The 23,637-nt window shown below is 33.1% G+C and overlaps 1 protein-coding gene across 1 annotated transcript in view; it reads right to left on the bottom strand.

Moving 5' to 3' along the window:
• Window positions 1–20,271, bottom strand: part of LOC106457552 (protein lap4-like) — a 110,842-nt gene extending 90,571 nt beyond the window's left edge. The window contains exons 1-2 of the mRNA XM_022383549.1: window positions 19,934–20,271; window positions 15,479–15,596 (exon numbers count right to left, since the gene is read on the bottom strand). Coding sequence (XP_022239257.1) covers window positions 15,479–15,596; window positions 19,934–20,095 — 280 coding nt within the window. The 5' untranslated portion in view covers window positions 20,096–20,271. The remainder of the gene's footprint in view (window positions 1–15,478; window positions 15,597–19,933) is intronic.
• Between the last annotated feature and the right edge of the window lie 3,366 nt (window positions 20,272–23,637).

Raw genomic sequence — 23,637 nt, 5'->3', positions numbered from 1 at the left:
TGACCGTCACATTATAACGCCCACACGGCTGAAAGGGCGAGCATGTTTGGTGGGATGGGGATTCGAACCCGCGACCCTCAGATTGCGAGTCGAGCTCCCTAACCACCTGGCCATGCAGGGTCCAGTAAAGCGTAGATTATACACTAAAGTATCCACGAAGAAAGGTATAAAACTTTCAATAATTATCTGTTTTTATGTACTAGTAAACAATATCTGTTTCTTTTTAAATACTAATATTTTAATTTCTTCAAGTGGCTTAAGGAGAACATATTAGCTAAATTTCTAGCAAATTGTGTGTCTAAAAACATGCACTTAAGAACTTTAGGAAAAAGGTCTTTAATTAAAGTGATGAATATAAAAGTATATATATACCGGGTGTTTCAGACAACTGCGTTCTGGAAACCGATGATTTTCAAAAAGGTTTTGTTTTTTGTTTATTTTAGCGCCAAACATCATAATAGGCTGATGATGACAAAACCTTGTCGAAACGTTGTACATTTGCTGTTATGTTAAACTTATATTACAGTTTTTCTTAATTACCCATTCAAGCAGTCTCCAGCCATTATTAGTCTGAAAGTGGGTTCCTCGTCATCGAAATATAAATAGTGTGAGACGAGCGGAAGCAGTAGACAGACAATAGCAGAAGAAAGTAAAGTTACGGCCAAGGAAAAGTTCGGCGTAAAGTTAACTGCTGTAGAAGTGATAGGACTAACGTTTATTATGTTATAATACGATTAACAACAGAAAAGGAGATAATAATAATAATTTATTTCGTCAAACCGTGGTTCTAAACTAATTGAATCAACCTTTGATAAAAGGAACAGAGGATAATTTAAAGAAAGAATACCAAACGATTACTGGAAGAGCAGAATACGACTACGGGAGCTAGCGCCACAATTGTAAGTGATTCGCACACAGAATACTAGTGCGATGGTAATAGAGAAGATAGTTCGGCTTGTCAACTAAGAAGACTTTTGACAAGAAGAAGAGAACCATATATATATATATATATATGTAATGTTTATGATATGCTCATATTCTCTATAGTGTGAAGAATGTGTAATACATACGTTTAACTTGTTCCGAATATATATACATGATTTTGAAAACAAGTGAAGTGCGTGCTGTTCATTTATCGTTGAATTTATCACCAACAAGTCAAGCGCCTATAATAAAAATCACGTAAAACTTATTATCACTTGTTTACTGAGAAAACAGCGTAAGTAAATGATATAAAAACACACACTAAAAATACTTGCCAGTTAACGATATACAATCAACATCAGCCTTATTTTCAGTAAACCACAATTATTTCGATATACAATCAACATCAGCCTTCTTTTCAGTAAACCAAAATTATTTCGATATACAATCAACATCAGCCTTATTTTCAGTAAACCAAAATTATTTCGATATACAATCAACATCAGCCTTCTTTTCAGTAAACCACAATTATTTCGATATACAATCAACATCAGCCTTCTTTTCAGTAAACCAAAATTATTTCGATATACAATCAACATCAGCCTTATTTTCAGTAAACCAAAATTATTTCGATATACAATCAACATCAGCCTTCTTTTCAGTATACCAAATTTATTTCGATATACAATCAACATCAGCCTTCTTTCAGTAAACCAAAATTATTTCGATATACAATCAACATCAGCCTTCTTTCAGTAAACCAAAATTATTTCGATATACAATCAACATCAGCCTTATTTTCAGTATACCAAAATTATTTCGATATACAATCAACATCAGCCTTATTTTCAGTAAACCAAATTTATTTCGATATACAATCAACATCAGCCTTCTTTTCAGTAAACCACAATTATTTTCACACACATCCATACATTTATTAGAAGCATGCCGTAGTTTTCCAATGTACAAGGCGTATCCTAGCCCTGGTATTCGACGAAAGGCCTCATCAGTCTAGTGGACACATTATTATAAACACTTTTGTGTTTTCTCTCAGAAATTTTTATCATTACGTTCCTTACATTTTGCTTTCCCAGTGGATTGAAATAATCACAGAATAAGAAAATTCTTGAAAACAAATGATTAATAAATAATAACAATCTAGGCAACAACAGATTTGAATACAATAATAATTCAGTCAAAAACAATGTTAATAATACGTTCATGTACGAGGTCTTCGCTTATCTGATAACAATGACTTTTTCATCATACTAAGTTAAATTTCGATTCGCAGTATGGTCGTGGTTTCTTTTTACATCACTAATCACCTGACCAAGATTACCCAATTACCAGAACACGAAAAAAAAAGCCGCTTAATTAGCTAAATTATTTTATTGTTTGCGATTATTTTTTTTATCAACTACTCTAATTTCATATGCAATGTACGTTATATTGGTGAGAAGAAAAAACACAGAGGGCAAGACTACTAGTTTAGGAACCATACCAATTCTAAAAATAACATCACACACACACAATCTAGTTTTATGTCATAAAGTTAGTCCCCACTGCCAAGTTTTTTTTTGCTCGTTTCTGTGAACAAAAAGCAAAAATAGAACAACCAGAAGGTGAATGGCTATCACGCTACGAAAGACCAGAACCAGCAGTGTGTGTGTGTGTGTGTTGTGTTTGTTTCAAACAGGTTTTTCACCCTCCTCTTATATCACCACATCTTCTTAAGTATACTCTGGCAAGTGTATAACGGTTCACGCTATAAAATAGCCTGAAACTTCACTCGCTATTAAAATAAAAATTATGTAAACCCTAAACGTTACATACACTATGTAGAATGTTTAAGACTTACAGCAAGGTTATTATGTGAACAATATTACTAGATGTACTTCCGGAATAACAAATCTTATTATTTCTTGCTTTTGAAGTTCGTATGTCATGCTGTGTTGTAGCCTATGTAATGTACGATTCTTCTCGTGATTCATGGCATGCGCACATTTTACTAACGTCACGACAGTACAAACTGCAACGTTAAGCGTTTCTTATGTGACGTCATTTTAGTGTATACTGACTGACAGACAACACACTACTGTATACTGGTGCGAGTGGTTAAAACAGGTGACTCCTCCAGGCAGTCTTTGGGCCCCCCTTTCGAGGAAATTAGTAAAAATACATTAACACGGCATTTCGTATACACAGATAAAATAACTACAAAACTTACTGCAGATTAGTTAAGATCATGTTTGTGCCTCGCTTCAGAACAGTCAAGATCGTGTTTGTGCCTCGCTTTTACCTTATAGAAAAAAAAAACTTGCTCAGATGTTCTCTTATTGATTAGATTAGCGTTTGTGTATGTTTATAAACTTTAACGAGGTTCTTCGATTGTGTTCACAAATGTGCATTTATTTTAAATCAAACAAAGTGGTGGAAAATCACTGGACATCATTATATATATATTAAGCCTTTGGATAATGTGGTTTTAATAACGTTGAGTAGCCGTCTCTTAGGACTGAAACCTCACACTGACTAACAATGAGGTCAACTATTCCATGTCCATCTCAGCTCACACATCATCAACTAAAACCAAATTTCTGATTCGTCTGCTCACCTATAATCCGTTTGTCACGTGATTGTAATTCATATATACTAATGAGGAACAAGCAATAAGTTGTTTATTTTAAAGTGTAATTCATTCCACTATTTCCGACTATTAAACTGTTCCCTGACGTACGTTTTATTTATTTGTATTGTTGACTGTTAGTTCGTTTAATTCGTGAACCTGATGAAGAGTGGATGATATCCTCTGTTTACATTTTCCTATTGGTACTTCCCAGTTTGTTACAAAAACAAATTAGCTGCTGATGCTTTGCCCATTAGTTTGAAATCACAGGCGTGTATAAAAATAGCACTACAAAAGTGTATTTTTGTCTCTCACAAGTCACTGGCCAACAAACTTTTTCGTTCAATACTATAATTCATGAATTGGACTGCATGATGAGACAGAAGACTCTATGAAACTTTTTATAGCAATGTTAAGCCTATTGGTTCTCCAATACTTCGTTAACTTGCGGCGTTTAAACTGTCAATTTACCAGTTTACTGAAGCTAAATAAGTGTTGTTTTCTCTTACATTCTCGAACACTGCGACTCAACACTTGTTGGACATTATGAATGAAGTAAAAACAGATAACCATAACAGATTAGAAGTGACAACATTACAAATTACAATCCAGTGTAAAGTTCAAACATGTACAAAAAAGTGCACTGACAAACCATTGTTTTCGGAACCTTAAAAACGCACAAAAGTTCTGATACTTTTTATTAACTGTTTTGTAATCCCATGGAGAATGTGGGGTTATATTTTTTCTTTACGGATAAACATGTTTTAGAACAAAGCCACATTAACTGTTTGCTATGTCCACTGCGAGTAATAATCGAGCACCGGATTTTAGCGTTGCAAGTCCGTGGACTTATTGCTGTCCCACCGGTGGACTGTTTTAGTAGAAACTTTGTTTTAACACACAGTGAAGTTTTACGCACGTAAGACCTTAGTTACGATTAGTTCTAAAAATGAATTAGTGTACGATTTACAGTTTATCCTCCTAGTGACTCAGCGGTAAGCCTACTGGCTTACGACACTAAAATTCAGATTTTGAGGGAAGAGCGCAAATAATCAACGTAGCTTTGCGCTTGGTAACAACCAAACCAAATTTACAATTCAACTAGCTATTGTGTGTATGCTATTTTTAATGAAACTGTTTCTTTTAATGCAAAGTAAAACTAGGTTTTCTACATATATGATAACTATTACAACTAGGGCTAAATTCTACGACGTAACTACCTGTTTTGTCTAGGCTATTTCGTAAGTTTTTTCAGTTCATTTTTATTTCATGTTCGATGATGAAAATCAACCAAATGGGCTTTACTAAGAGCAAAAGATAAAATGCTCGATAAACTGGCTAGTTGTTGAGCACAAGACTACACAATGGGCTATCTGTGATGTGCCCACCACGAGTATCGAAGCCCGATTTTTAGTGTCAGAACGATATTCCGAAAAATTTCCGACACAATATGTGACTCTCCACGAATAATAATAATGAGAGTATTATTATTATTAATATTATGAGAATTTTGCCATAATTTTTCAAAAGATTAGAAAGCTTTCATTACGGGTAACAATAATTTAGGTCTCTGGAATGATTACGAATGTACCTGAAAATGTTATCGGTTTGTATCCCTAATCTTATTATAATGGACGTACCGTATATGTATCTATCTATGTATGTGACCGAAATACTACATTCAATATTGCGCCATCTATTGAATAGCACCAAAAACAAAAACCCATACAAAGTTTCTCACTTTGGGTATTCAATTTTGTTTGTTTGTAATTAAGCACAAAGATACACAATGGGCTGTCTGTGCTCTGCCCACCACGGGTATCGAAACCCGGATTCTAGCGTTGTAAGTCCGCAGACATACCACTGTGCCACTGGGGGCGGGTATTCAATAGTCAGGCAATTCGAAAAATAACTACGATATGTGCAACAACCATTTCTTTTTCACAGAACAGTTTGATTACATCTTTATTGATATAATTTGTAAATGTAGTACTAAAAAACGGAGTTCTTAAAAAATACTTATTTTGTCAATAAAGGATGCCACTTTTAATATATAAAAACATTACGGTTTATATCAGCACAGTCCGAACTCTTTTCCCGTGCAGTATTTCCCAGAAAAATCCTTTTTTAGAAAATGTTCATTTTTTCTAATTTTTTTTTCCAACTAGGTATGAGAATACTATGGGCGGCGTTTCTACTAGTATAACATAATACACATACTACTGTTTGTGTAATATAACAACCTGAAAGAACATTAGGCCTACAAGTGCAATTGCAATTACGCTTAATTTTCGGAATATCGTACCTTCAGAACTATGACCCTTTGTTTGTTCTGAATTTCGCGCAAAGCTACACGAGGGCTATCTGCGCTAGCCATCCCTAATTTAGCAGTGTAAGACTAGAGGGAAGGCAGCTAGTCATCACCACTCACCGCCAACTCTTGGACTACTCTTTTACCACCGAATAGTGGGATTGACCGTCACATTATAACGCCCCCACGGCTGAAAGGGAGAGCATGTTTAGCAGGACGGGGATTCGAACCCGCGACCCTCAGATTGCGAGTCGAGCGCCCTAACCACTTGGCCATGACCCTTTGGAATATAGGGCCGTAACCCTTGCGGGGGGGGGGGGTGGGGTGAAAGGATATTTGTGTAAAATGTAAAGAGTTTGAATATAGTTTATTATATGCTTTGACACTCGAACAGACGGGGTGCTTGATCTACCTCCACATAATACATGTGATATTGATTCATCTGTGCTCACATCCACACTCACTGAAAGTATATAGTTTATATATAAAAGGAAACTGACTCACTCAAGTGTAGCATGAAAACAGGAAATACGAAGTTAATTTCATCATATGTATTTAAAAATCGCCTGGCACGAACACCACTGCCTTGCGAAAACCTTTTAGTTTTGTTTCGAATGACATGGCTAATGGTTTAACACGCGAATATTCTACTGTTAAATATACTGCCTGTAAATTCATTCTGTATTTTTAGAATTTCGCGCAAGGCTTACACCAGGGCTATCTGCGCTAGCCGTCCATAACTTACTAGTGAAAAAAACTAGAGGGAAGGCAGCTAGTCAGCATCACCTATCGCCAACCCTTTTACCAATGACTAGTGGGGTTAACCGTCACTTTATAACGCCCCCACGACCGAAAGGGGGAGCATGTTCGGTTACGGGGATTCCAACCAGCGTCCCGCAGATTGCCATTTAACTGTGTTAACAAAAATAATGTCTTTAGATTTGTGCTTCCCATCAGTACACGTCATAAAATATTTCCAACGACTTAAGAAAACAGAAAAATTGTTAGAAAATACCTTTTCCGTAGTCTTTACAAAGATCGCGAACATATAATCCTACATTCCTAATGAGACATAAGCCTGAACACCTGACCACCTTTTTTTTTATCGGGATTCGATCCATATTTTGGACCAGGGAGGGTCAGGTTCAGCGCTGACCTCTTCCTCCCTCTCGGGAATTGTTTTTTTTTTGTTTGCACTGTTACTGAATCTCAAGTAATAATCCTTCCTTGTCACGTTGTTGTATTACTCACAGTATGTTAAATTTTGTCCAGTGTCCGCAGTTTTAATCAACATACCCTTTTCGTGCCACGTCCAATTCATGGGGTAATATTAACTTGTATAATTTCACTAGCTTCAATTATGTTTGTTTGTAATTAAGCCCAAAGCTACACGATGGGCTATCTGTGTTCTGCCCACCACGGGTATCGAAACCCGGTTTTTAGCGTTGTAAGTCCGCAGACATGCCGCTGTGCCACTGGAGGGCGCTTCCATTATGTATGATCGCACTATTAGTCCGTGTTCACAATACAGTTCCACTTAGCAGTCACACAAACACACACACAAATAACCCTATTTTTTACATACCAAACCATTTTATGATAGAACTACGTTTGAGTCTCAAATCAGTTTTTTTATAATAAATATATCAAGTTTCCCGCCTTTAATACAAGCGCTGTTCATTGCAACGTAGCAAAGAAAAGTATCACTGGCTTCCATTGGAAAAACGCTTATAACAAATATAACTTATGTTATGTAATTATATAGACTATTCTCTACGATAACAGTCGAAGTAACTGATAATTTTATAAAATATGTTACCATGGAGAATGGACGACCCTATATCCACGTGGGAAGGTGAGAGTTCTCGCAGGTTTCCGCTCAACGCAGACGAAAAAAAAAATAACAGTTCGCGTGTTACGTTCGACACTTTGCAGGAAGTACGTTCGTTACGTAGTCTCGTAATTTTATGCTATTGCTATTATCCTGGAGTCGAAGAAATTACCACTCAACGGCAAAACTGAACTACGCTACGTAAAATATGCTAATCCAATTGTTCATTAGTCCAGGATTTTTGTTCTAATTTCAAACAACTAAAAGTTGTTTGGTTCTCGCTACAAACCCGATGAAGGGTCTTTGACCCAAAAAGTTGTTTTAATATTCGTTAATAAACTTATTTTAATTTGGCGAGTGTTTCACCTTGTTTGTTTTCTTCTAAATAAGCATAAGGGGTCATACACTTTAGACTGGCAAATAAAGGAGGAATACGCTGAAATTACAAGATCAGAATGTTTAATGTATCCAGGCAAGGGAAGGTATACGCGGTGGAAGGTCTCACAGTGATGGGGTATTCGCTGTCTAAGATTTCAATTATATTCGAAAGCTTCATGTTTTAAATGAATTCTGAAACCAGATTTTAATATTAGGTGAATACAAGTGTTGGTCAAGTACACAGTGACCTACATCTAAGGGTTATCATTTGCCGCCCGATGTTGTAAGATGGTTTTTCCTTAAGAAATAGGTAAATAATACAAATTAAATATATGCTTAATTTGACTAATTGTTTGAGCGGCAAATCGCATACCCAGCTCTGCCCTTGGTGAAAAACCCGACAGATCCGGTGAAAGTATACGAGTAAATGTGAACTCTCAATCCAGAAGGTTTTTGTTTTAATATCTCACTTTAAAAATTGTGCAGATTATTTTAAGGAGACTGCACCCCCCCCCCGTCTTTCTTTTTTTTTCTTCTGGAAAACACGTACAAAGTTTGCGTGATATTACAAAACTAACATTTGAAATTACTGACTTTCTTTGTGAAATGTGTCAGAGGTTTCAGCAGTAACTGGTGGTATCAGTTGTAAAGTTGATGGTATTTTTATTTCCATTTTTGTTTTCAGAAATAAACAAACTTATGGACCCACAAACAAGCCATTTGATGCATATATAATCAAGCAAAATTACCCATTCGTAAATCTTGGATAAAATCTTTTTTTTTTGTCGTGTGAAACTTGATAATTATTTCTTATCAATCTATAACCACCTTTGAGTGCAAGGTTAATTACAAACTCTTAATTTCCTGCTTTTTATCTATTGTTCTTTTACTGCTTTAATGTACTGATTAAAGCGCTAGGCCTAGAAATTTAACATACTAATCAAAATCACGATGCCTAATAAGCTCTTGAGATTCCTCTAAATGACAAAGTTATATATAATTCGATTAAGAAAACTGTTGTATAAGCCACCCAGTCAAGTTGTGATTAATTAAATGATTAGTCGTTAACTTTTGAGAGTTTGAAGATTCCTTGTAAATTCAGGCGAGTAAGTAATCTCTGTAACGTTGTAGAGATTTCTCAAGATATTATCAGTGAGAAGACTTTGTAATGTATGTTATATCACGAATAAACGCTACGACGCCAGCGTAATACTGGGACTAGACCAGGTACGAATCCTTACTGTATTGAAATAATTTACCTTTTTTAAAAGCTTAAAGGTGAAAGTTTAAGTGGGACGAAAACAGCTATACTTGTTTACTGTTTATGATACTTACTCATCTTGCGAAACCTTACAAGGTAAAACTTTCACATGCTGGTTCACGCTGACTCTACAGACCACACTGTCTTATGATGAAAAACAGCTTGCACGTGTGCAACTTGGAGGAGGTGATGCAAGCTGAAAGTGGTATAAGAACGAAGAAAGTCGACCTTACCACTGAAAATTTCTTTACGCAACATGACGCGGGAGTGAGAACAAGATCTCTTGAAGGAACCTGACCATGGGTTGAGTTAGTTTGCTTAGAATTTTCGCGCAAAGCCACACAAGGGTTATCCGCACACAGTCGTGCCTAATTTTGAACTGATAGACTAGGGGTAAAGCAACTATTCAACAGTGCTGACAGCTAACTCTTGGGATACTCTTATATGGCCGAACAGTGGGATTTGTTTGTTTGTTTCTGAATTTCGCGCAAAGCTACACGAAGGCTATCTGCGCTAGCCGTCCCTAATTTAGCAGTGTAAGACTAGAGGGAAGGCAGCTAGTCATCACCACCCACCGCCAACTCTTGGGCTACTCTTTTATCAACGAATAGTGGAATTGACCGTAACACCGCTGAAAGGGCGAGCATGTTTGGTGTGACGGGGATTCGAACCCGCGACCCTCAGATTGCGAGTCGAGCGCCCTAACAATCTGGCCATGCAGGGCTCCGTACGTATATTTGTTTTTGGTTTGTTTTGAATTTCGCGCAAAGCTACACGAGTGCTATCTGCGTTAGCCGTCCCTAATTTAACAGCTAGTCAACATCACCCACCGCTAACTTTTAATCTACTCTTTTACTAACGAATATTATAACGCCCCCACGGCTGAAATAGCGAGCATGTTCGGTGTGACGGGGATTCGAACCCTCAAATTGACTTTTATATCCACCAGGCCTAACATACGTAGATTGAAATAGCGAGCATGTTCGGTGTGACGGGGATTCGAACCCTCAAATTGACATTTCTATCCACCAGGCCTAACATACGTAGATTGAAATAGCGAGCATGTTCGGTGTGACGGGGATTCGAACCCTGAAACTGACATTTCTATCCACCAGACCTAACATACGTAGATCTACACTCCACCTTCTCTCCCACGTAAACTTCACCAACGGTACTCGATGATGTGAAACATCATGACGATACAACACCCTTTGCACCAAACGACAAGACACTAGGAGTTATTCTGAAAAAAAGATACCTTAACGTATATGTGTGTTTTGTTCGATACAAGTTTCTGATCGTTAAGTTATCCGGTTGTAACATTTAAGCATCAACGACACTGGAAGGAAGAGAATTGGTAAACATCGTTCGAAAACGACACGTCAAAGATTTTCAGTTTTCACGCAACATAAGGCTTATAAGATATATATATATATATATATAATAAGGGTCAGTAGGAAGGATAACTACGTGCATTGCTCTCGTGTCCTATTTTACAGTGAAAATTCCATCCATTCCGCGTCGTTTCCAACAGGTTTAGGAAGGGGAGAGAGGAGGTTAATAGCCTTGTTACACATCATGCAATGCAAGTTAATCACAATGTCAACGACTAACCTCTAACAATAAATTCACTTACCATCTTTATTTAAAATCCTATCACATAATTGCAGTGTTAACTTAGTAAACAGAGCAACCTGTTCAACCATACTTTACAACGAAGTAGCCTTGCCGGATGTGACGTTTTAAAAGCCAGTAACCAAAGATATAAGAGTGTGAAAAAAATCTAAAATATTACATTAATCTACTTCTAAGTTCTTTGAAGAAGTGAAAACTAGTCAACACTAGTTGAGATCGAAACCTCTGACTCTACTTGCTGGACAGTTGCTATACTACAACTGTAGTTGTTGTCTTAGCCAACTACTCCACTAGGTCTAAACCTTGAAGCTGTTGGTTGTTGTTTTAACCAACTACTCTGCTAGGTCTTGACCATGACACTGTTGGTTGTTGTTTTAATCAACTACTCCACTAGGTCTTGACCTTGAAGCTGTTGGTTTAGCATCTTTCCAGCAAGTTGAATAGTATATTTTTTAGTATAAAAAATGTTGGTACACAATTCAAATTTGACCCAAATTAATATTTACAAAATAAGCTATATTTTTTGCAATTATAAACACATGAAATAACATATTTAAAGATATATGTTAAGGGCATCTAGGTTTAATAACAAAAACAAAGTAGCATCAGAATTTGTATATCTATAATACACACACTCACCCCTGTATATATGTATATAATCATAATTTGTTTGTTTGTTTGTTGTTAAGCACAAAGAGATACAATGGATTATTTATGCTATACACGCCATAGGTATCTAGATCCAGATGTTAAGGTTATCACTGAGTTTGTTTTACAAGAATTCCTTTTCTTTTTTTCAGTAACTAAAAACAAGCAATTTTGCAAAAGATTTTGTACCCAAAATTCTGCAGCACATAAAGTTAATCAAAACAAGCTAATAACTGGTAACAATATCACTTTTTTTAAAAATAGAATTAAACATAATTAGGCTGGAATTACAACAATATCTAAAAGCCAGAGGCATAAGCCTACTAAAGTGGCTGAACAACTTAAAACTTTTCAGTGCCCTCATTCTCCAGCACCTGATATTTAACTATGCAACACTAGTGAACCCAAAAGAATGCATGAAACTGCAAGAAACCACCTTAAGAAAATTCCCATAATGCCTCAAGCGAACAGTAAATATTTTTTCATACACTATATTTTTATAAACTTTTTGAAAATATCATTGGTTAAAAAAAGAAAATATAATACATGGCTCGGTAATCTTGAGGGAATTTAGTAAATATTTCAAAACAGTTTTAACATATATATTTCCACATACTCATATTAAAGTATTAAAATAAACTATTCCAATATGCAAAGTTGGAAGGTTAAAGTTTTAACTTATTTAGGTTCCTCTGCATACATCTTATTCCAGAAGAGACTAAGCCATTCTTTTATTACTTGTACGCTTTAGTAACAATCCTTTGTCCTGAGTTTTAAGAGTACAGAAGGCTGTTAAAAATAACTACACTGTTATTGATTTTATTTATGCTGAAACTATATTTAGTATTTTATTCAAATAAAACTGTGATAATGGATTTTTTTTTTGTTTAAGAAAAAAGTTCTAAAGGTTCTTCACAAGCCAGCTGTTAAAACTTGAAAGAAATACACATGCAAACTTATATACATATCTATGTCATACATTAGTGGAATTCATAGCCCCACAACATGTAGTTACATAGTTAGTATACAATTAAAAAGGTTGTAATGCAGAATGTAATGGATGGTCAACTACTGGATGTGTCTCTTAATCAAATACCTTTGAAAACAAAACAAGATGTCTAACTATATTGATCCATGGTACTATAACCTAATATAACCTAGACTAGGCTAGGAATTTTGATAAGACTTAAAACTGACTATTATACACTGATCAATAGATGGCAGCAGTTATAATAAACCATAAGTAGTCTAACCAAACAGGTAGTTAGTGACCTAAAAAAACAACAACTTTTTAGTTTGGTAGTTTGTTTTTTACATTTTAAATAAATAGAATGATTTGTTAACACAAGTTAAAAAACACAAAATCCAGAGAATCTTATACAGGTATCACTATATCCTTAGAACATAAAACATAATATAAAACAATCAACCATATATTCATAGCTTGGTTTACCTGCAGTGCAGCAAGGTAGATAGTGTGTACCAAGTGAACTTTGGCCAGGACCAAAGAACAAGATAAGACTGATATTTCAATTGTTTGTGGCTACTGTTACTGTAGATTGGGTGATCATAGAAAGGCTTTATAAATGAATGAAACCAGCCTACTAAAGTTTATTATAGTCTTTGTAAGCTCTTCTCGTGAATACCAACAATAACACTTGTGTATAAAAGTATTGGTACAATCTAATGGAAGACATAAGAAAATGCTATAACTATTTAAAATAAAATATATTTTGAAGGATTGGCTCAAGAAACAACAGTGATAAAGTTATTTTTGAAGGTATAATTCACTGATGTCAAACAACACTTGTTAAGTGAACTATAGCTCTTAACAATAAAAACCGATAATAGAAAAGAAAAAAAAATGCACAAGTACAAAATTTAATACAGAGAAAAAGTATCTCTATAGTATTACAAAAGCTTTTTATAAGGCTCACAAAAATTACATAATTATTTTTAATAAGTCTTAAATCTCTGACTTTCTTGCCTTGGAGGATATAAAATGATTTGTTTTTAATCTATAAATATTTTTTCATGTGTTTTAAATAATTTTCATATCTGACTTTCTTGCCTTGGAGGATATAACATGATTTGTTTTTAATCTATAAATTTTTTTATGTCTTGTAAATAATTTTCATATCTGACTTTCTTGCCTTGGAGGATATAAAATGATTTGTTTTTAATCTATAAATTTTTTTTATGTCTTGTAAATAATTTTCATAACATTTTCTCGTAATTATTATTTGCTCCCTTTTTAATGTCAATTTCATTTTGTTGGCTTTATCCTGAAGTTTATTAATTTATCTAGAAATGTATTTCTCTAATTATCTATTACCTAATCTATTTTATTTAATTATTTTTAAGGAATTAATTACTTCTATGTCTGCTATGAAACTGTTATTCTTGCAAAGAATAATCTTGTCATGCTAATAAAATTCGTTTTCTCTTATGTAACACAGATATGTTTATTGATAAACTAATAATTAAATATAAACTTAGTTTTATGTAGTACTTCTTCACTGTAATGAACTTCTAAAACAAAAATTTATTGCTACAAATGACTTGGTAACGTACAACTACATGATGAATTAAACTTAAAATAAGACCCAGAATTCGAGCGCTTTCGAATAATCAACTATTCAAAAGCACTCGAGTTTTGGGTCTTATTTTAAGTTTATTACACTTTATACACGGTGAATTAAATGTTCTTTCTCTCTGTTTTATATTTTATATTATTGCAGAACTGACAATTTAATCACCTTAAGTTTGATATGGTATTAATGTTTTATAAAGAAGTCATAACATTCTCTCTCTCTCTTTGTAGAAAATATCACATTCCAGAAAACTAACACATTTTATAATGGTTTGACACCTTGTTCTAGAACCGCTGACCTTGTTTCACAGCATACATAAGTCTTTTAACAATCAGAAATAAGAACCATCGTATACATGGATCAGTGATTTAGGAGTCTACATAGCTCTTCTGTTAAATCTTAAATGATCTAGAAATATGTTCTACATAACACATTGTATTATTTATGTGCGAATGAATAAAACAGATTCTGTGCTCCCAGGAAAAACCTCCTGTAAACAAAAGTCACATGTACATAAGAACCCACAATGATTTATCTGGATTAATTACTTTTTTAACAAGTGCAAGGGAACCCCTTTTTTTTAAATTTCATTTATGCATTCTGTTATGATGTACTAAGATATTATAGAATAATCACAATACATGTAAAATAGTCACTACGAGTTGTTATTAAAGAAACAATATCAAACTTAGATACAGTTTTCATTTCTGAAGTACAATTTACTAATTTTTATAATAGATTTCTAGCAGCGTTATATATTAACGTTTAATGATGTGAATGTAGGATCCTCTTTTCCAATGTGGCTTAACACCAAGTCCTAAATATCTATTACAAATGAAAAATGTGGGTGAGTTCAAGTGACTTCCGAGACCTGTCTATAGTATGAAGCTTTGTTTCTAACTACAGAAATATATCTAGAATTAATTATTCTCAGGATTTTGACTTCTTTTACCAGGTGAAATGTATGATTATGTACAAAACATAGAGAACACCCTTGAGTTAATTGTAGAAATTCCATTAGTCTTTGAATAGCAACTGAAGTCATTAATTAGGACTGCGTCAGACCCTATTAATTTAACTTTTTTCTTTATACCTTCAATTTAGTAAAACAAAAAAAAAAACACTACTAAGCTCATAAATAAACCAACAGAAGAGGAGCAACATGTTTGTCTTGTAAGATTGTTTGATTGTCCCTCCGTTTTCATTTATGTCAATAAAATAACCATTTCAGAGCTAGAATAAAATTGTATTACAATAAGATAATACTTACCATTCTTACTCACATCAAATTCTACTAAACTTTCCAAATTAGCAATATCTGGAGGTAAACGACAAATTTCGTTGTCACTTAAAGACAGTTTTCTTAACCGGACTAATCGAAAAAGTCCCTAGAAAAAGAAGAAACCTTGCTGAAAGTAAATTCTAACATTTAGTCATTTAAGGAGCTATCAAACGAGCTTATTGATGTCATAATATCTAAGAACTTAAGTGTAGATAAATGATGATATACATTCATACTTCAAAAGAGATGCTTACTAAGCCTAACTTCTAAAGGTTGAAGTTAATATTTGTAAATAATATAACTCTACACTTGATGAATTAAAAAAGATATGGAGATAAAACTTGCATGAAAAAATTCTTAGATAACCATCTTCAAGCACCACCTGTTCTATACTACTGTTACTACACGTATGATTAATGTACTTAATAGCATCTTTGTAAATGGTTTCCAGTTAACGTAAGCATGTAAAGTTTTTTTTTAAATAATAAATGTGACTCTGAAGCCAAAACGATACACTGGAAGGCTTTCCATCCCCTTGTTTGTTTTATTTATTTTTGAACTTGTGATAAAGCTTTGGGCTTCACACTTTCCTTCACATTGGTGAAGCAATGTATAACTGAGTGCGTGCAGAATTTTATCAACTTGCATAATGATTGGTGGTTGGTAAGAAAATGGGTTTTATATTGTTCTAAAATATTTTTTTCAGAACACTATTTGAAATGTTTATTTCTATAACCCAAATTTCTGTTTACGTTTGGTCTACTGATCCTTATAACGAAAGACTCTTAGCTAAAAAGTGTTGTGCTGATTCCATGACAGGAAGAAATTTCTATACAAACATGCATGCTTAATTTTCCATTTCAATCGGCTTCTTGTCTCCCAAGCCTAATCTTTCTGAAGGCTACAAGATATAAGCCATGTACTGAGATTTATACTTATTTTCATATAGTTTGTTTCAAGGATTTTGGATCATAAATAAGCTAACTATATAGATCAGAACAAAACTATAACTTATAAATCAATGAAGCCAATTCTGTAGAAGTCTTGATGTTACAAATTAATAGAAAAGAAAACCAAAACTTACCATTATTATACCTTGAACCATCAATTTTGTACCCTTACTTTTAACAATATATTGTTCTTAATAATATTTCAAAAAGTTTGGCCAGCTTAGGAGATTTAGGCTAATCTAATAAAGTGTAAACACAAAAATATTCAAAATAAATTTCAATACTTCAATCAATAATATTGATGATTCTGACTATAAATGAAAAATGGAGTAGATAATTACTTATAAAACATACAAATTGTTTGTTCATAAGATCTACACTGCTTACCCATGCACGTAAAGTCAATATACTTACAAGCATTCACGTATATTTCTAATAGCATTAAAAGCCAATGCAAGTTCAAATAATAACAATAAAAAAACAAAGAATGAAAAGAAAAGTCCACTATCCATCTGTCTAGAGAATTATAACTGTTATTGAATGTTCTCTGTAGTTTAGACCAGCTGAATGCTTTTATATAGTGGTCATTTTTTATTCTGTTCAATTTGGTTAAATTCATATGGAGTTCTTGTTTTAAAGAACGGGTTTGAGATATTGCTTGTCATAAACACAATTGAAAACATGAGTAAAGACACATTCAACAACCCTAAGAACTTCCTATCACACTTCAATTCAACATTACAAAGATCCCAAGTTTTTCTATATTTTGAAGTTCACAACATAAACACCACTAAGCTGGCTCACAGTAGCCAAGAGATATTTATCCTTATATCAAGAGGATTTTTAAATTTCCTTAGTTTACAATGTTGTGCAGCATCCAAAACTTTTGAGTTGATGGTAGAGAAAAAGTTAGACATTAACTACAATTTTAAATACTATTCCACAAAACAGAATTAAAAGTCCTGTTTTTCTTGAACACTAATAGCGTGTTACCAATTGAGTGAATATCAAGGTCATGATTTGAAATATACACTTTTTAAAACATGGAAATGTAGAGTAGAGCAATTCATGAAAAGCTTATTTGTTGTTTGAAAGTGATAATAGTGCAGAGAAAGAGAATATTTTCTACATGAACTGAACAAACACACAGTATTATATAGTCTTTTGCAGTGCTGTTAGATAAGGTCGAATAAAGGAAATACTTAAGAACTGTGAAAAGTAAAAGTAATATAAAATCTGGTAGATACATAAAGACACAACTTAATAAATAAATGCCTATGGATATGGTTTTTTGTTAGAAGTCATTCAGAATATTGTTCATATTTCAATTTCTTTTTTAACTAGCTAGTCTACACTATATATCTGCTTGTACAAGGAATAATCCTTACACGAGAAACATTTTAGTATTTACAAAGCATTCAACAGGAATAATATTAGCCTTTTAAAGATGTGTAATTATAAACTTTGGAGGTCAACTTGAAATATACTATGATAAAAATGTGGCATGACTTATTTTGTAAAATATTACCTTTCATCCACAAATATTCCAACAGATTTTGGAATGAAATATCTAATAAAACACAACATTGCATAAATAAGTATATATTTTTTTTTATATTAGTTAAGTTTATATTTTTGTTAACACAATGTCCCTTTTGTCTGGTTTATTCATTCATAATATATTTCCAAATAGTTTAAAGACAATTAGAACAACTGACTGTTTAAAACCATATATATTTTTGCCTTATAATTTGATATTTACATTACATGTAAAAATGAATTACTTAAAAAACATTTAGTTTTTACTTAAAGCAACAAAATTAGCAGTACCCAGATGAGTCTAAATACTTGTATACATTCACAAAACTTGCCCTGTAATTTACCAACAAGTTTTTGCCAGGATTTAAGCTGTCTTTTGGAATTCCCAAAAGCTAGATTATTTAATAGCTAGAAAAAACTTTTAATTTAAAAATTCTTAACTTTGATCCTTAAAAATGTTGTAAAACAACACACACGCACAGAAACACATGATGCATTTTCTTCTATATAAATTCAAGAAGCCATGTTAAGTGAATTTTAATAACCAAGGTAAGAAGGAAGACTTAAAACACATTCTTGAAATTTGGATGGTAGGATCTCAATGTTTAAGGAATTAAGCCATCTGTCTCTAGATTTTCTCATCTAAGTTTTGAAATGATACAATATAGCATTAGTTAAATGGAAATCTAAACATAAAGGGAAGAACTTCAAGCTATAAAAGAATGTTTGGCATTAGATTTAATTCTTATTGATTTCTCTACTAACAAATTTCATAGTGGAAATCTATGAACAGGAAAGAGTTTTTAACTTTATATTGAAATCATTTAGAAAGATATCTAGTGTTTTAAAAGGACCCAGGGCTGTCCTATACTTAGTTTTACAATTACAAGGTTCCCAAGTGTCATTGTTAGGAATGGGGGGTGCTTTTGGGTCTCTGGATGTGGTGATATTTTAAATATATGTCATTTGTAACTCAGTGAAATAACATATCTGACATAGGTGAAAATATACAGCTGGATTTTGCACTGCTTAACGTTGGATTACTCTGTAAATTTTCTGGTTACTTTGACTAGAATATGAGGGCCCCTTGATGACTGCTTTGCCCCCATCCCTCACTAATGTCATCCCCGAATGTGAGGTATGTATACACAAGTTCTACTGCTCAAAGAAAAAACAATAAGATTTTGCATGTAGTAAAACATTCAAAGTATTAAAAAATATATACACGTATTGCTTAACATGTGCACAAATAAGTATGCAAGAAAAGCTTCTTGTGAATTTAAACATTCAATGTTAGCATAAGTTGCAAATATTTATTCTGGCACAGTGCCTAACTGCAAGTGCAACATATAGGATACTGGTTTTCCTGCATTTAAATAAGGTAGTATAATGATACTAACTCAACTGTATAGTTTTACTTTTAGTAAACAACTTCAAGCCTGTAATGAAAGGACACAGTAAACACCAACAAAATAATGCTGAGATGAAATATTATTCATTTTCTATTAATATTACTATAAAGTTTCGGTACTGTACACTTCTAGACTCTAATTTACCTTAATATTATTAATAATAATAGTAATACATATATAAATACTCTTGATAAAAAACAAATTAAAGAAAGTTTAATTAAATGCTTTTGGTAGTGGTTTTACTTAATTTTATTTTTTTTAAAATGAATTATGCTAAATAAGCTTTATTTCTAATAATAAATATAATATTAATGATTACACTTTCAAGTTTCACTGTAAATTGTATTTGTAGGTTATACTTGAAGTAGAAGTTATACTAGTACTACTAACTCACATTCACAAGGCTTACAACTTATATTCCTTGATTTCAAATAGTTTATGGAATCAATATGGTTTCCAAGTCATATTATAATTTATATTGTTACAAAGGTATGTGCACACTAGTCGTATAATTAATAAAAAAAATAAAGTTATTTGCTTACCCTTGGCAAAACTCTTAAACGATTGCCATCCAGACAAAGCTCTTCTAAGGTACGTGCATAACGCAATACATCGTCAGGTATACTCACTAAATTACAATGTATTTTATCAATACGTTCCACTTGTCGGTTACAGCCACCCAAAATTGGAATAAATCGAAACATAATTCTGCTACGATATACAAAACTTATTATAAATGTAGTTTCCAAAATATTACAGGCAGTATTTTAAATTGCCACCAAGTTATAATGTCGTCAGATCATTTTGACATTCCTTGCATCTCGACTGTTTCACAACCACTGTATATTACTTTCTGATTTCAACTTGTTAGTGGCGGTTCACTGACGCTTGATATATTCACTGACACATTTTATACGTCAGTGCCATCTCGTAGAAATATTGTGAATTAAATGCTTAATACTTTTCCCAACGATTCAAAACAGGATTGGTTAAGATGCAAATATTAAGATAGTTTCAATTTGAAAACGATATCGAATTTAATATATTTTAAATTCGTAAAACGCATTTATAGCGGGTTTCTTTATCAACATACAATGTCCTTATTATTCTATAAGATAGAAAATTTCAGTGTTTACATTTATATAATGCCATACCAGTATGTAATATCTTTTACCAGAAGAGCTGCTATAATTCTATAATAATAATTACAGTTAATATGAAATAGTCTTAATTAAGAGTAACAAAAAAAATTTAAAATGTTTCTATGACCATTCTGTCCTAGGTTATCCATTAGGTACTCACGCTTAAAGCGGTGTTTTCGGTCCTTATGCTTGTAATACTGCAGACAAGAACCTAGTTGTATGTTTTTTCACAAGATTGGATATTTCAGTAGATTTGATCCGTGGTTATGTAACTAGTATGAATTGTAAGGACTATGAATTATCTCAAATAACACCAGGTCAATAAGCAGATGTTAACTACTGTCTAATATTTTATTAATATTTTTTGAGACAAATACAGGATAATTGCGTAATTATTCATCATAACTTTTAAGTTGACTTATAGCTTAAATAGAATAGGAAAACCCTAGTGCTTATACAGAGAGCATAATCAGTACACTGGAATAGAATAAAAATACACAAATAAATGCAGGTTAAACAAACTACTAACAAAATATAAACAATGGAATCAAAGAATAAATCATAACACATAAATATATTATTCCAATAAACGTTTAATCCTCAACTCAGAAGCATAACATAATGTTATAACTGTCTCTGTTACTGGACGAATTCTTTTAGAGTATTCGGTAAAAAAGCGATACAAAATTCAATCTTTTTAATGATAACCAAAATGTTTTATTTCTTTGACTATAAACCAACGGTTTCCAATATCTTTGTTGCGACAAGTTGCTTTGGTTGTCGCTAGAGTTACACGAAACGAAGAATAATTAATTACATGAAAAAATACATTACAAAAAATATTGCTTGTGGCAGCAGGCGTCTCGCGCAAATAAAAGTAAGTAGGTTAGGATGTCGTCAGTGAAAAACGTTTGGAACCACTAATGGCTGGAGACGGCTTAAATGGGTAATGAAGAAAAACTTTAATATAAGTTTAACATAACAGCAAATGTACAACGTTTCGACAAGGTTTTGTCATCATCATTAAGCCGTCTCCAGCCATTATTAATCTCAAAGTGGGTTCCTCGTCATCGAGTTTGGAACCACTGCTGTAGACCCAGTATACCCCCCCTCCCCCCCAGTGGCTCAGTGTCAAGTCCTTATTGTACTAAAATTGTTTTTATACTCAGAATGAGTATAGCACAAATAGTCCACTGTGTAGCTTTGCGCTTAAGAATAAACAAACAAATTCTTTGACTATAAGTTCAACAAATTAGATTAACTAGCGATCACTAATAGGTGTAATTTCACAGTAGATGTCTCTTACTTGGTAGCTTCTTTCGTATGTACGAACTTTCCGCGTATATCCGTCGAAACACAAACTCAACATTAATCGAACTAACAGATAAACTATAAAACCTAACCCAGTAACCAATCATCCAGTGTAACAGACTTACAAATCAATAATAATCAACTGACAAAGTTGTTATTCTTCCTTCGGAGGCTCCCCGGTTGGACAGCAGTAAATCTTCAGATTTACAGTACTAAAATTAGGGGTTCGATTCCCGTCTGTAGACATAGCAGATAGCCCGTTGTGGTTTTGTTATAACTAAACACACATTATTTTGGAAAAAGGTGAAATGGTATTTTCCAAATCATAGATCAAGATTCTCTTTCTATTAAGCCTAGAAGTGTGAAGAGTCAAATACGATCAAGGAAACGTGAAACCACATAAGTAACTAGTAAAATAATTTGAGAATGTACATGAAAACAGGTAAAGTAAAGGGAGTAAATATCAAGTGAAGCTTGAGTAAACTGAAGCTGTTGATGAATAGTATCATAGGTAGTGTAACTAAAAAAAGACATGATTAAATATTTCCAACAGAGCATTATTGCAGTCTGAAGGTTTTTTTTTTTTTTTTGCTTGAAAGTGCAGAAAATTATTTGACTGTTACTAAATTGTGGGTTACTCTACGAGTCTAGAGATACAACTCATATGAGAGAGCGGGGGGAAATAAGCACAAAAACGGAATTGTTGTACTGTAAACTTTTAGGCATACCAAACAAGTATTAGCTAAGCTACTTTGTACAAGTGGTAGGATATGTTGTTGAAGAGATAAAATGCTTTTGTTATTGTCAAATGGACTGGAATTAATTTTTTACAAAGGAGTCCGCCCTACAATAAAAAGTATAAGAAAAGAGGTTATTTTTGTAAAATAAGATAAAATACAGAATTCAAACTCAATTTCAGGATGACAAGACATGGTTGAAACGAAATCAAAATTTGCTGAAAATTATAAACAGTGGAAAAATGACCAAGAAGAAACGGTAAATTAAAAGAAGATGAAGAAGAAATAGACAGGAATTACAAGTATGATACGTGAGCGTTAAAGAATAATTTAGACCTAATATTGAATTAAAGATTATGGACATCAAAGTCGATCAAAATGTCGTCTAATCATCAAGAAGTTTGTTGATAAAAGTACATGGATCGAAACGTCATCTAATCCCTACTTCATTACGCATGATGTTGATAAAGATACACGAATGGAAATGTAATCTAATCGCCAGTTCGCTATACAGTTTGTTGATAAAGCAGTTCATTTAGTAATTTGTTGTTAAAGATACGTGGATCGAAACGTCATTTAATCACAACTTCATTAGGTTGGTTGTTGATATAGATACATGGATGGAAATGTTGTCTAATCACCAGTTCGTCAGACATCTTATTGATAAAGATACACTGATCGAAACGCCATCTAATCACCAGTTCACCAAGCAGTTTGTTACTAAAGACACACGGATTGAAACGTCGTCTGATCACCAGTTCATCAAGCAGTTGTTCCATGCCAACAACAACTTTCAAGATGTTACTTTTTATTATAAGGTTACATAAACAACCCTCAAGTTAACCTGTACTCATGTTCATGTCCTGAAACCGTTAGTTAATATTGTAGCCTTTCGTTTATGAAAGTATAACGTCATTACTAAGTAAAATTTACTTTTGGAATTATAAATTAAACAGTAGCTATTTTTCCTGATTGTACAAAGAGTTAGTGAAACTATATATATATTGTTGCGTCAGCGAAGTCACATGACTAGTGTCACGGCACGTTTCTAGAACT

The sequence above is a fragment of the Limulus polyphemus genome, unplaced genomic scaffold, assembly GCF_000517525.1.
Source record: "Limulus polyphemus unplaced genomic scaffold, Limulus_polyphemus-2.1.2 Scaffold345, whole genome shotgun sequence".
Lineage (NCBI taxonomy): Eukaryota > Metazoa > Arthropoda > Merostomata > Xiphosura > Limulidae > Limulus > Limulus polyphemus.
Note: the sequence above shows the minus strand (reverse complement) of the source record. Positions and strands in the feature narration are given on the sequence as shown.